The sequence below is a fragment of the Toxorhynchites rutilus genome, chromosome 1 (assembly GCF_029784135.1).
Source record: "Toxorhynchites rutilus septentrionalis strain SRP chromosome 1, ASM2978413v1, whole genome shotgun sequence".
Lineage (NCBI taxonomy): Eukaryota > Metazoa > Arthropoda > Insecta > Diptera > Culicidae > Toxorhynchites > Toxorhynchites rutilus.
The window spans coordinates 57,584,630-57,600,262 of NC_073744.1; the positions used below are offsets into that span (position 1 = coordinate 57,584,630).

Sequence of the window (15,633 nt, forward strand, 5' to 3'; positions counted from 1 at the left end):
GGTATTCTTTCCGTTCTTCCATTGTTCAGCAGACCGGACAGCGGAGACAGTTGATATTGATCATTGTTGGGTTATTCATAGAACAGCAGCCCGATGTGTCTTGCAGAGCAAAGCAGTTGTATGGATGAATCGATCTTTGTTCCACCGTGGATTGATTTCCATCGCTGGTGATGGTTGCGTGGACATAGTTATTCTATAACAACACAAAGATGGTCAATTGAGGGCCCTGAGTTTGAACTCACGATCGATCGCTTGGTAAGCGAACGCGTAACCAAGTGGCTACGAAGACCCCCAACTATGTTTTTATGTTTGTGTTAAAATATTATCACAGTATAACTAACACAGCATATCGAACTAACTTATTGAAAATATCAACCAAATAATACATTATTAAACTTTAAACTTTAACTTTAAACTTTAGATCTGTTTTCTGCATCAAATGCCTTAAGGAGAAGGTGGAAGCTAGCCACAAATGGCTGCCACAATGACGCTCATTTCTTTCATCTCCCTCCCTCACCCCTCCCCGAAAATCAATAATTTTGCGAAACAGTGTGAAGAAAATTATCGTTTTCGCACACTTCCCATGAAGTAATATCAACCAAACTCTAATCGATTACTCACAAGATATTAAATTTTCATCTGCTGTCGCACTGTATAGTGAAAAACGTCGGAAAACTCGAGCAAGTGCTCTGAAAGTTAAGTTTTCATTTTTCAATCTTCGGCAATGATTTTGTTTGTATTGATGAAAGCATCGTTATTTTTTCGACACTGATGCCAGACAACATCATCGAAACAATTATCAAAACCACTCAATAAAATGTTATTCCTGAGTCATTGCGTTTCATGTCATGAAAATCAATAGAATAAAATTGTGTTGATATCAATACAACCATTATTTTTACGTTTAATGGGTATATAATGTAAGTTTTAGCAACTTTAACATTGGGTAAGAAAATTGTATTGCAGAGCTCGGAACCACCACGGCCCAAACCACGGCTGTCTATGCTTTCAAAAACAATAAACGGAGAAGTATTACATTCAATCAAAATGTCTCGACCAACGAAGAGAAGGGTTAAGGTTCTCCAACGTGAATATGTGAAAACAATACGACCAACGAAGGAAAATATTAAGGAATGATTAGCATCGAGTTACTATGCGGAAGAACTTGTTAATATCAAAAAAGACCCAATTCGCATGTGTTATAAATTTGCTCATGTTACGCTTGCGTATAATCAGAATATTATTCATATGCAAATACACCTTCTATATATGTTTATGTTTGCGATTTTTCATCGGAAAATATCGTTCATACATTTAACTTCAGTATTGAATTGTTATTTTTTTTAAAATGTATTCAAAGACTCGTGTCAATGAAGCGCCACACAGTCTGATAAGTGAATTGATCTATTTACATGTGCTTTGCTCTTCTCTCACAAACACTATTACCCCATTTTTACACGTGGGTTTACCTATACTACTACAATGGCTAGCTTCCACCTTCACACCATCACCTTAAGCGTCCGAAATATGATTCGAAACGGCAAATCTGTGGAACTTAGGTGGTGATGGTACAGACTCAGTTACAGACTTTACAGCGCAAGGATCTGGACTCCGAATCAGAAATATAATTTCTTTTTTTTGTGGTCTTCACAACAAAAACCACAAAATGAACAAAACATAAACAAAATAAAATTCTTTTGATGTTGAAATGGAAATATGAAATTGTTATTCACTGATTAAATGAAGGATGATAATTTTATAGAACGAGTAAATAAATTGAAAAAATAGGAATTTAGGTTCTCTGTTACCGATTTAATCAGTGAATCGATCCTTAGGCCGTTTAGAAAATCGATTTGTCAGATCGATCTTTTTGTCTAAAAATCGCCAAATCTCGAATAGAAGATTCCTCGTCTCTCATTTTTGCATCAAGTCACTGTGAAAATTGGCTCTAAGACAATATCCTGAATTGATTATTTCTATGAATTTGTGTCATCATCTAGCTCCCGTAGCCGGCATTTGGGAATTGCATTTCACTAGGTGTCTGTTAATTGATACATTAAAGGCTATCCCAGGGTTATACTCTTCCCACCCCTGCAGCATGCATATGTTTCCCCTCATTTAATCCGACAAACGAACACGGAAGGGTTGGACGCGCTGCTCGCGTATTTTGCATAAAAAATGGGGTGAAACGGGAGCTGTTATTGTATACATTGTATTGTATAAATAACTGTCCATTTGGTGATGATGACAAATAAACATTTTAGGGATTGAATAATGACTATAAACGGTACAATCGGTATTATGTTGGGAACGATTCGTTGTTTTTTTTACAACATTACTATTCGCAGATCAAATTCATGGCTTTCGCTAGAGATATCAACGTACATTTTGACAGTTTGTTTTTATTTGTATTACATTTGAATTATTGAATAATGATAATTTAATAAGGTTACTTTGAAAAACTGTTTTGTTGCATACAAGTTAAGAGCTCAAGGCTCTGGGATATAAATGAAGTGTTTGTACTGTGAGAACTAGACTAGAACTACTTTATTTCGGGAAACTTAAGTTTTCTATGGCAGGGTAAATAATGTTGGTTTGTTCAATTCATGGAGTTTTCACGCAACTTGTAAATGCAAATCGATTTTTCTTCATGAAAATCACATGTAATCAAGACGAGTTTGGGTTTGTTGAAAAGCCCTCTAGTATCTAGTTGCAAATGGCGTTCAAATTATCCAAATTTTTATGTTTTTTAAACGATTTTCTTCAAAGAGAAATCATGCTCATGGTTTGTCGGTTTTAAAAATCAGCATTTTTGAATGAAGAAATTCATATTTTGAAGTAGATGTTGCATTTCTCATTGCTTGAGTTTACTGTCATCATATTGATCCATTCATAATTGAGCCTTTCTTCACAATATTTCGCCTTTTCTTGGACATTTCGAAGGTGAACTGCACTCAACCCAGAGAAATTTTATTTTTGCTACGCACGAAGGACAACATTAAAAAACAGCATCAGTGCATCGGACAAACCATGATCTGAATTGATGTCATTGAGATGCATTTATTACATGACTAAGATATATAACCTTGCTTAGGGCGACCTGTCCGCCCAGACAACTGTCTCCGCCCAGAGAGGTATCTGAACGGAGTTCCGTAGTGGTAAAGAGTAGAGATCCTGTCTACAGCGCCAATAATGTCTCCGCCCATATAAGTATCTGAGCAGAGTTCCGAAGAGTTGATGAGAAGAGATGAGATCGAATATAGACAAAGCAGGTTTGATCTATGCTGATCGATGGTTTATTTGAGACTGAACTCTGTTCTTAACATTTCGTGCCCTATTTATATGATTGGTCCCATAGTGATATGAATAATGCAATTATTGTATGGGTTGCGTCTAGAATATTCGCCATAAACAATTGTTTCATTTCCATGCGTTCCAGTCTTTTCACAATTCGCTTGTTATTGTTTCTGTGTTGTGATTGTTGTGTTATCCTCAAAGGTAAGTGATATGTGCCGTGCAATTATGTGTTCTCAATAATTATCGTTTCAGGTGATTGTTTGGGTATACGTGGATGATGATTTAAAGGTAAGTGACAATATGTATTAACATGTGTATAACAAACTAATTACTCTTTTTTTACAGGTGGGGATGCAGGTCTTTCAGCTGCGGACTCCGTCGCGCTATTAGTGTTTTGTTTTGTAGTTTTTGTTCAGTGTTGTTTATGCGTAATAAAGTGTTTTATAGAAAAAAAATGTGTGTCGTGTTTTTCTTAATTTTTTGCTGGCCGTGACACCAACAGTTCCCCTTGATATGAACAGTCGCTTAACTAACCAAGCAATTAATTAAACACTTTGATTTACGCGCTGACCTCCGCGTCGGTCCCTAGAGACCGACATTGAGCTTTTCGTTAGAGAATCTTTGATCAATGGGACTGCAAGTCACAAAATAAGAAAATAAAAATATACAGCCATTCCATGGCAAATCGATATACAGGGTGGGCCATTTAAAGTGGAAGGATTTGTTTTTGCAATAGCAAAGTAAAGAAGTGGAATTTAAAATATTTTTTTTCGAAATTCATTTATTTTGGTCCAAGGAGATTTGTTCTAACTACTTTTTGATTATGATATCTCGTAAATGACCGCCTCTGGCCTTGACCGCAAAATGTGCCCTTTTTTCGGCATTTTCCATCACTTTGCCCAATGTTTCGGCCGATATGGCAGCAATTTCTTGTCGGATATTGTCTTTCATCGCAGCCAGGGTCCTTGGTTTACCAGTGTATACCTTGGATTTTAAATATCCCCATAAAAAAAAGTCAGGAGGCGTCAAATCAGGTGATCTCGGTGGCCAGTCATAATCGCCGTTTTTCGATATAAATCTTCCGGGGAACATTTCGCGCAATAATTTGGTCGTGGCAGCCGCTGTATGGCATGTAGCGCCGTCCTGTTGGAACCAGTAATTGTCCAATTCATTTTCACGAACAAATGGCAATAAAAATTCGGTTATCATTGTCCGATAACGCTCCCCATTCACGGTTACCGTTGCATCAATATTCTCGTCGAAACGTCTTGGTCGTTGTCTGGAAAGATGACTGGCATTACCAACACTACCAGACGATATAAATTTGGCATATAATCGACGTATAGTGTTGTCTCCAGGCGATGTTCTAACTTTATTTTTATTTTTCCACGCACGTTTAGTTAACACAATTGAGAAGTTATTTTGAATGTACAGCTGAACAATTTCAGCGCGTTGTTTAGGTGTGTATTGTTCCATGGTTAAAATTGTACTGAAATGACGCTTCCAACGCGGTATGACATTTGTTAATCTGACATCTCTGTCAAAAGTTATGGGGTTGCCAGATGCTTCCACTTTAAATGGCCCACCCTGTAGAAGTTCTCAGATTCCTGAGAAAAATTGTAGTTTTGTTTTTTATCGCAAAATATTAGACCCGTATTTTTTTACTTTTTCGTTAGGGTTAGGGTGAAAATGGTTTTTATTTTCGTAATTATTGATTGAGTTAGTTTTTCATATTTTTCCGGTTAAAGGTAGAGGGCGATATATTTTTTATTTTTTTTTCTGGAAAGCTGATATTTATATATATATATATATATATATATATATATATATATATATATATATATATATATATATATATATATATATAATAAGATTTTATATAATTATATATGGAATAATATATCCGAAAATAAGGGAGGTGTTATTTTTAGTTTTTGAGTTATTATTTTGAAAATTTAACATGTTTTAAGTCTTCGTCACATAGGAATGTGACTAGACTAGACCTATGCGACTAGAATCTAATCTTCCCGCAAGTGTGATATTTTAGCTTATTGGCTTCGATTCGATATGTCGATCATCTAAATCGGTTCTGTGGTTCAAAAATAATGAATTTTTGAAAAGTCATTTTTGGGAAAATGTGGAAAAAATTAATTTTTCGGACCACCCTAAAATGGAAATGGTCACTCTAACGAAAAAAAAAATGGGATCTAATATTTTGCAATAAAGAACAAAACTACCACTTTTCATAGAAATCTGAGAACCACTAACTCGGTTTGGTATGGAATGGCTGTATATATGGGTTGTTATCGGATGTGTTACAACATTTTACTTGTTTCTAGTCGAATTTCTGACTATTTTCTTTTTATAAAATAAATATCTTTGGGAGCTGGGACCGACACTGATATTGTGCAAACGCTTTTGACACGGGTTGAATGGAAAGAGCAGCAAGAACAATGTGATGCTCAACGTGTTAAGCGTTTCATTGGCATACTTGTAATATCAATTTCCTAAACAATAATTATCTAGCAATTTGACTAGAATGAATCACTAATTGGCGTTCCATCCGCAATTGATAAACTACCGGCTGAATTAGTGCGTTTTTATTCAATGACGGTCGCACTTCCTTCATTAAACTATCTTTAAAACACATCCACCCCAACCAAATCCGCACTATGGCTTGGTCGATAACGGTCGATTGTTCCTTGAATAGAGATGGTAAAAACACAATTAAACTACCAACGACCAATGGGACGGAAGATTGAGGACTGTAACTCCGCCTCAGAAATATTCGCGATGTTTGTGGTGGCGGTCGCAGCTAATTACTCAATTGTTGGCACGACGCGCGCAAAGCAGGAATAAAAATAATGATATGTTTCATTCAGTGCTGTAGTAAGAGGGGGACATGCATCTCACAAATTAGGAATGGATCGTTCAACTTTGGCAGTAATGGTGGCCATCAAGGCTAGAGTCATGCAATAATAGTACGCTTTTGTTCCATTGCCTTTTTGGGTTAACGGCTATTGTAATATTTAACCTCAGCTTGGCTTACGCAATTTATCATTCAAACCATTGTACGAAAAGACATAATGTTCCAAGTTCGATTTAAATTATTAATTATTATATCGACAAGTTATACAAAATTTTCGATTGATGTGCGGACAATTTGCATGTGATGGAACATTTTAATTGGTTTTTACAACGATGCCTATACATAAGTGAACGCATCTAATCTATAGAACAACATTTGGCTGAGCAGCTTGCGCACAATTTTCATGTATATCACAATTTATGATCTGGATATACATATATTCATCTACTGTCTATAGAACAGTTATACGATATACATGTACTACTTATATGCAGAAAACGACTACGATCTTAAATTTGTATATAAACTGCGTCACAGACTTTCTTACGAGTTATGTCGATACTAGTCTGACATATTTCATGTGTCTTTTGCTTAGTAAAAAAAGGAAGTTTTAAAACTGAATATAGACTCGACACTCACATGATGCCAATCAATAAACAATGAGAAACATCCAGGATGATTAAACTGAATGTTGAACACATTTCATTTTTAATCGATTGTGCATTATTTGAGTGCTACGCAATTAGCAAACGGAGCGGAATATTGTGCGGTCAAAATGTATGATTTTCATCTTTTCACACACTGTACATCCGGACCAAAACGGTGGTATCGAACGTTCGACTGGTGATGTGATGCTGTGGGCATTTAGGGTAAATGGAGGTGTGAAGGTCACACCTCTCGATTACGCACATCGCTGATGAAACCGATATGCCCTGTTCAGGGAAGCTGATTTATTTCATCCTTAGCAAAAGCTGATTTGTTGAGGCAGCCGCTTCGGCAGGTGTGAAGAGAGATGGTACACACATTGGAGTCGAGTCGATCATCGATACCCAATCAATGCATGGCTGTGCGGTGGTAAACAAACCGTGTATTACTGAGGGACAAAACCTTCTACCAAATTGACGCTCATTAAAAGCCACGAGGACTAGCATGGAACCCAGCGATCTGGTGACATTCTTTGTTATATGGAGGAGGAAATAATTTTATAGGAGTTATTTTAGAATCAACAGTTAATGAGCAGTGAAGTGGTTCCTATGGTCGATGGAAAGTGGAATCAAAATGAACATACGATTGATTTGAGTTACATTTTGAGTTTCATATTTCTATAGATGAGAACCCCTCCTACATGTTATTCTATAATGTTTCAAACACCCTATAGCAGTGACGACGGGTTGAAAGTAGAGTTTGCTTGAGCTTGAGCTTGGGTAGATTGTACATTTCGTAATTGCTCTCCGTGATTGACCTGAACCAGTAAAATTGAACAAAGAACACACTGAATGATGCATGGCAGTAGCAAATCATTCTCATTGTGCAAGCTTCGGAGATTCGTGTTTTAAATAGTCAATAACGACGCCGGCCACGTCCTTACAGTCACCGGTGGAAGGGAAGGAATGTTAGCCAGAAGGGTCGCCTGTATAGCGTGGTTCTCTCGAAATTATCATGGAAGGAAAATTTGATAGTGGGAATAGGTAAGTAGATTCAATGTGGTGAGTGATGTGATTAGGGGTTTATCCATAACCATGGATGACAGTCATCATAACCATACTCCTTATGGGCTTCGGACCCCCTGCTTTAGTTCTTAATAGCTTCAGGTTTTTTTAGGACATGTTACTATAAAGATCAATCATTTGCAGGCGGAATTCCTATAACCAGAGCTGACATTTGTCACCGTCACTACATATATTTGGGCTACTATGTCGACCATTGCAACATTACCATAAAAAGACGTGCAACAGAACATAAACCGAGAAAAGAAATTCTTCACTCATTGATGACGAATAGTTTGTCAGAGTGTTTTGACGATCAAAGCATGTTGCAAATCAGCGCACTTTGATCGTCAAAACGAGAAATATCTTGTCACTTGATGTTATGAAGGTTCACACGTATACCAGGGTATTTAGAGGCTAATGAACTGAAAAGTTTAAAGTCTCTTTAAAACGAAGGATGTCAATTACCAGGGAGCATTTGTTTCCGTTGCGCTACGTGAGTACCATTCTTATATACCACGTGGACAGAAAAAGGACCATAACAGATACCCCCTCCCCCTCCGTGGACAAGCGTGTACATTATCTATACCCCGTTGTCCACATGGACATTTCTCCATTGAAAAAAAATGGGAAATAATTGAATTGCGCCTAAATTCATTTTTTGACTTGGTTTCTATTTTCTATTCTATAGTTTGACATCGATATAAATGTTATCTCTATAAATAGGAGCGGTTTGTTCTCAATTCTTTGATTTGTTCACCAACATTTCCCGTGATATAAATTGGTATAGCTGTTTAGTTTCTTTCAAATTCTTTTAACGTTGTTATTTTGAGTCTTTTAGCTATCCTCTCTTATTCTGAGACTCCTCAGCTGTCAAAAACGACCCAATAATATCCGCGAAGTGTGATTACAATGAACTTAGTAACAACATTAATAGATTTTACACACATATTCGGTTAAACAATTTAAAATGTTTATATCACGAGAATTCCAACAAATTTAAACATACGGTTTCTTTCCTTGGTCGTTTGACTAAGATGTCAGATTGCTGACCAAAGATGGTGAATCTCCGCCGCACGAAGATGCCGATTTTTTTTATTCCCCTTATCGCGAAGGGAAAGGGTCTTTGCATTACAATTTTTTACTCAAATTTTAAAATACAAGTTGGCATCTTTTAGAAAACAAAGCATTGTAGCAGTTTATGAAGGGTCATACCCAAAGGATGACCACAAATCGTCCCGCTGATCTCGTAAAAGTTCTTCTGTTGAAGTTGTGTGATATTTTGCAGTAGCGAGTTCTTAGTCTGGACAGGCTTCGCTGCTCCCTCATCGTGGTATTTTCGTGAGATAAATTCAGCAAAAGTTTGCTTCAGGCCCACTGAGCTCATCCCAAGTCGGAAGTTGTTTCTGCATCCTTCATTGGTCCTGTGGTAGACGACCGCATTCTCAGTTATGGTTGTGTTAGTAAACACAACTCGCTCGATCTGCCGGCCGAGCACTGCTGATCATTCTATTATTTACTAGCGTGCTAATCGGTCGTCAGCACAAGTGGCGACGAGGAAAAAAAAAATAGAACGGTTTAAACTCGGCTCGGAAAACTCGTTTATCGTTTTATTCAGTACGGTGATTACTGTGTGTTTCTGTGCAAGCAAATAAGTGAAAAAAGGTAAAACGGAAAAAAAACTATCTCAGAAGAATGTGAACGGAAAAAAATGAATATCATGCTTCGGTGCCGCCATATTGGATTAGTGAATGGAAATTGGTCGAAAGCGTTAAGAAAAAAAAAGTATCTACAAGCATAGTTTAATGTATTTATCTAATAATCGATTAGTGGAAAAAAAAATATATACGAGATCTAGAAAAGAAAAATTAAACATGTGAGCTATAGTGAAATTTCGGGTGCAATAGAAATATCCAAGTGACTCTATGTACAACAAAAATGTCCTACGAGAAAAACTGAAAATATTGTGGTGTTGCGCAGCGGTAGATGTAGTGTTATGAATTTTAAGTGGAATAAATTCGGTGGTGGGAGAAAATAGCGAAATGAAAAAAATATATAGCGTCAAATCCACCATTTTCTTTTCAATCAGCCAAATATCAAACAGACTGCGAGAGTGTGAGTGTGTGAGTATGCTACAGAATGACAGGTAATCTAATTGGATTGATTGGAGTTCTGAAATGGATTCGTGCTGCCACAAGACTGTTGTGTTTGTGTATTGCTGTTCAGTGATCTTGATGAAGGTTATACTCTAATGTGGCTGCAACAGCTTGAGTGACAGTTTTTGTGTATCTGTATATTCAGTATTATCGTACAATCAATACTATCAAAGCAGCAGACGGTGCTCGGGAGAAATTGTGGATAATGTATTTATGCACCCGTTTCAAAATAATTGACGAGGTACATGACGACTATAGTGGCTGATGGGAACCCGTTTAGAAATGCAAGATATGAATTTTATGTTCATTTTAACAAATTATGCGAGAGATGTTTCTGGGTAAAGTATGGTTGTATATAATGATATTCCGCATAACATACATGTATATTAGATGAGAACAGCCATGAACAGAGTGCTAGAAAATAAACCAGTTTACTGATAAATATTCGCTGTGTCGGGATTGAAATCCCTGTGTTGGGATTAAATTCCCTGTGTTGGGATTGAATTCCCTGTGACGGGATTGAATTCCCTGTGTTGGGATTGAATTCCCTGTGTCGGGATTGAATTCCCTGTGTTGGGATTGAATTCCCTGTGACGGGATTGAATTCCCTGTGTTGGGATTGAATTCCCTGTGTTGGGATTAAATTCCCTGTGTTGGGATTAAATTCCCTGCGTAGGAGTTAGATTTCCTGTGGATTAAATTCTCTGTTTCTTTAATAAGTTACATACTTTTTAGCGAAACCTAAGTCACCCATGGAATGAACGATTAGTAAATGAGAGTCTAAATTAAATACATAATGGTGTTGAACATAAAGCATGATGTACATTCAAAAATTAGATACCTTTGTTAGAAAACATTAAAAAGAAAAAAAATAATAAGCATTTTTATATTTTCAAGGAAAATGGAAGATGGTTCGCAAATTGTTCTGGCATCTTTCAGTCCAGCATCGTATAACATACCTCAATTTAAGTTTTCTCATTTACCGGCATCAGAAGTTAGGAATGCGTGGACTGGATGGATTAGATGGTTTGAAAACGTTATGGTTGCGACAAACATTCTGGATGGTCACAATCGGAAAGCACAAATGTTGGCAATGGGCGGAATCGAATTGCAATCAGTTTTCTATGGGAAACCGGGTGCCGATATCGACGGTTTAGATGGATCGGATCCTTATCAGAGAGCGAAAGAGAAGCTTACAGATCACTTTTCCCCAAAACAACACGAAAGCTTTGAAAGATATCAATTCTGGTCCATGATCCCAGGAAATGACGAACCCATTGAAAAGTTTATGCTTCGTGTTCAACAAAGAGCAGAAAAGTGTTCATTTGGCCAAACTGAACTCGAATGCCGTCAGATTGCGATAATTGATAAAGTGATCCAGAATGCCCCTGAAGACCTACGTCGTAAACTATTGGAGAAAGATCATTTGACTTTGGATGACACTACAAAAATCGTGAATGCGTATCAGTCAGTTAAGTATCAAGCAGAGCAGATGAAATCCAAATCATCGCACCAGATCGAGATAAACAGATTGGTTACACGAAGACCTAACGTCCCATTGTACAGAGATTCTTGGTTACCTGCATACAAAAATAAATGTGATCGTTGCGGCCGTTTGAAATATAGAGGAACTGAGCAATGCCCAGCCATTGACAAAGTTTGCCACCGTTGTCATAAATCCGGTCATCTCCAAGTGGTGTGTAAATCTAATCAGCCAACGCATTCCAGATATTCGAAGCGTAGGTTCGTATCATCAGGTGACAGTCGCCCGGGTCTCTTTCCGAAACGTTCTAGAAACGTGATGAACATTAATACTCCCGAAAGCGTTACTGAGACGACCGAAAATTTCCCGGTATATAAAATTAATGATGACAACGATGAGCTTGTTAGATGTTCGGTCGGAGGTGTTTCGATAGACATGTTGGTTGATTCTGGATCCACTTACAACTTGATCGATGATACAACTTGGGCATTAATGAAGCTGAAAGGGGCGAAGATTCATTCAGAACGATATGATAATGCAAAGCGATTTTTGGCACACGGTAGAGTTCCTCTAGATTTGTTGACGGTTTTCGATGCAACTCTGGAAGTGACGGATGGATCAGAAATAATTTCAACGGAAACAACATTCTTCGTCATCAGAGGGGGACAACAAGCTTTGCTTGGAAAAGTAACAGATTGCCAGCTTGGTCTCCTGCGTGTCGGCCTCCCCAGTGTGATTCGAGAGGGTGTAAATCAGATCAATACAGATAAACAGTTCCCAAAAATCAAAGATTTTAAGCTTATGTTACCCATTGACCGTAGCATACCTCCAGTGATCCAACCTCTCCGCCGTTGTCCGATTCCTATCCTTGAGAAGGTCAAGGAAAAGCTCGATGAACTATTACAAATGGAAATTATAGAAAAGGTGACAAAACCATCCTCGTGGGTTTCACCTTTAGTACTCATTATGAAGGATGGCGGAGAGCCGCGCCTTTGTCTGGACATGAGGCGTGCGAATCAAGCTGTCCAACGTCTGAATCATCCTCTACCGGTTTTCGAAGACCTGCTTCCCAGATTCAACGGTGCCAAGTTTTTCATCACGCTTGATATTAAACAAGCCTTTCATCAAGTCGAACTTGCAGAAGAAAGTCGTGACATAACAACATTCATCACCAATTGGGGCCTATTCAGGTATACACGATTACTCTTCGGGATTAACTATGCACCGGAGTTTTTCCAGCATTTAATGGAGAGCATACTAGCCGGTTGTCCTAACACGGTTGTATTTATCGATGACATTATGGGGGGAGAAACGGAGAAAGAACATGACAATGCAGTGAAGACAACACTATCAGTTTTGAGCAGCCATGGGATCGAGCTAAACGTGCACAAATGCAAGTTTAAACAATTGGAAGTTATGTTCCTGGGGCATCGCTTAACAGAAAACGGAGTTCTACCCTCGGATGATAAGATCAAGTCTATTCTCAGTTTTCGTCCGCCGCGTTCTAAAGAAGAACTGCGTAGCTTTCTTGGTTTAGTCACGTACGTGTCCCACTTCATTCCAGATCTTGCGACAGTCAGCAGCCCGTTAAGAGAACTGCTGAAAAACTCAACAGTGTTCCAGTGGGGCTTTAATCATGAACAGTCATTTCAGTCGTTGAAGAATCGAATCGGATCTGTTCACCATTTGGGATATTATGACCCTAAAGATCGTACAGTGCTAATAACAGACGCGTCAGGAGCAGGACTCGGAGCTGTACTGGTACAGTACAAGGGAGATGTGCCACGAGTAATAAGTTATGCTTCACGCAGTCTGTCTGATACTGAAAAACGTTATCCTCCGATAGAGCTCGAAGCTCTAGCCATCGTTTGGGCGGTTGAACGCTTCAAGGTCTACTTATTGGGAATTTCTTTCATCCTGGAAACTGACCATCGACCGTTGGAGGTTTTATTCACATTTTATTCACAAATCTCGTCCTACTGCACGAATCGAACGATGGATACTTAGGTTGCAGGCTTTTCGATTCACTGTAGTCTACAGAAAAGGATCTTCTAATATAGCAGATTCACTGTCACGTTTGGCATCACACGTTAAAGATGAATCTTGGAATGTAGAGTCGGATATTTACATCAGACGTATGATGGCCGAGTCCTTATCCTTCTTGAGCAACGAACCCGTAAATGGCAACTACGATGAAGAAATCGAGGTAGCGATCAGATCTATTCAGGAAGCAGCTGCTATAGGCATTTCTGAAGTGGTGGATGCTACTAAAACTGATCCTGAATTACAAGCTGTTAAGCAAGCCATCATGGATCAAAACTGGTCGTCAGATAAGGTTAAACCATATTCTGCGTTCAAAAATGAAATTTCACACGCAAACGATCTAGTGATGCGAGGATCCAAATTAGTGATTCCAGTTGCGCTAAGAGAGAGAATGCTAATACTCGCACATGAAGGACACCCTGGGCAAACGTGTATGAAGCGACGTCTACGAGACCGTTGCTGGTGGCCGAACATGGACAGTGAAGCAGTGAAGATATGTGACTCGTGTGAAGGTTGTCGATTAGTGCAAATCCCGGATCCTCCCCAACCAATGCAACGACGTCCCTTACCGGAAAAACCATGGGTGGATATCGCCATTGACTTCCTGGGGCCATTACCAACCGGCGAGTACATCCTAGTAGTGGTTGACTATTTCAGCAGACATGTAGACTTGGAAATTATGAGAACAATTACGGCAGGAGAAACCATCAAGCGTCTAACGACGTTGTTCAATCTATGGGGCGTTCCGCGAACAATTACGTTAGACAACGCCAAACAATTCGTATCCAATGAATTCGAAGAGTTCTGCAAAATTAAGGGGGTTCATCTCAACCATACTTCTCCGTACTGGCCCTAGGCCAACGGAGAGGTAGAACGCCAGAACCGATCCCTCCTGAAGCGACTGAAAATAGCAGATGCGTTGTATGGTTATTGGAAAGCTGAGATGCAGCAGTACTTAGAAATGTACAATAACTCACCCCATTCAACAACAGGGAAGGCCCCGAATGAATTGTTGCAAAATCGCAGACTTCGCAGTAAATTTCCTGACTTTCAAGATCTGGAGACATCTGTAGGTTCCTCGGAATATGCAGATAAGGATGCAACCCATAAGCTTCAAGGCAAAGAACGAGAAGACGCCAGAAGAAGAGCGAAACCAAGTGACGTTTCAGTAGGTGACACAGTACTGATGCGTAATCTACATCCGACAGATAAGCTTTCCACAAACTTCTTACGTGAGAAGTTTATTGTGGAGCAGCGACAAGATTCGAAAGTGAAAGTCAAATCGACGGAAACGGGTAGAACTTATGATAGGAACGTATCCCACTTGAAAAAGGTTTCAGACCCTTCTGAGAAGAACGAACAACCATTGGAGCTGGTACCAAAAGAAGCCACCTGTGCTCAACGACGTTCAGAACGTGTTCGTAAGCCACCATCGCGATTCATCTAATAGGATGGAACTCTTGAGAACAGCAACTGAAGTGTGGATGGTTAAATAAATTGAAATAAATACCTCTATAATAATAACTATACAGACTATGATGAACATTAATTTATTTCAGAAAGAAATGGGGATGTGGTAGACGACCGCATTCTCAGTTATGGTTGTGTTAGTAAACACAACTCGCTCGGTCTGCCGGCCGAGCACTGCTGATCATTCTATTATTTACCAGCGTGCTAATCGGTCGTCAGCACAGGTCCCAAACCAAAGTAGTTTGGCTATCGGTGGAAGGTTGAAGTGTGTCACCTTTTTTTTGTTAAGACAGTCAGGTGCGCCTCCCCATCTCCGCTGGTTCAGTCGAGGAAGTTTGTTGTTCTGAGACAATCGTCGCAACCCCCAAACGGAGATTCTCCTACTTTATCGCATACCCAGCCTTCTGATGTTGATGATAGCACGTCAATCCGCAGTGCATCTTGTAAGAGTTTATCTCTGGCCAGTCATTTCAGTTAAGGAACCACCTCTTCGTGGCCACCACCTCGGGTGGCCGTAAACTGGTCATTCGGTTATTACTCCGGCGAGGTTTGGTAATGGTTTTTAAAAAGAATCAACCGGATGGCATAGTTCTTCCTCACCTCGACGAC

The 15,633-nt window shown here is 39.0% G+C and overlaps 2 protein-coding genes across 2 annotated transcripts; both read left to right on the forward strand.

The window, feature by feature from the left end:
• The first annotated feature begins 11,067 nt into the window (after nucleotides 1–11,067).
• Nucleotides 11,068–13,518, forward strand: LOC129781444 (uncharacterized protein K02A2.6-like). The gene has a single exon (XM_055789176.1). It carries the CDS (start codon nucleotides 11,068–11,070, stop codon nucleotides 13,516–13,518), a length of 2,451 nt encoding a protein of 816 aa, XP_055645151.1.
• Nucleotides 13,519–13,651: 133 nt separating this feature from the next.
• On the forward strand, nucleotides 13,652–15,001 carry LOC129781457 (uncharacterized protein K02A2.6-like). The gene is made up of 2 exons (XM_055789178.1): nucleotides 13,652–14,335; nucleotides 14,411–15,001. The coding sequence occupies exons 1-2, from the start codon at nucleotides 13,652–13,654 to the stop codon at nucleotides 14,999–15,001; spliced, it is 1,275 nt and encodes a 424-aa protein (XP_055645153.1).
• The last annotated feature ends 632 nt before the right edge of the window (nucleotides 15,002–15,633 follow it).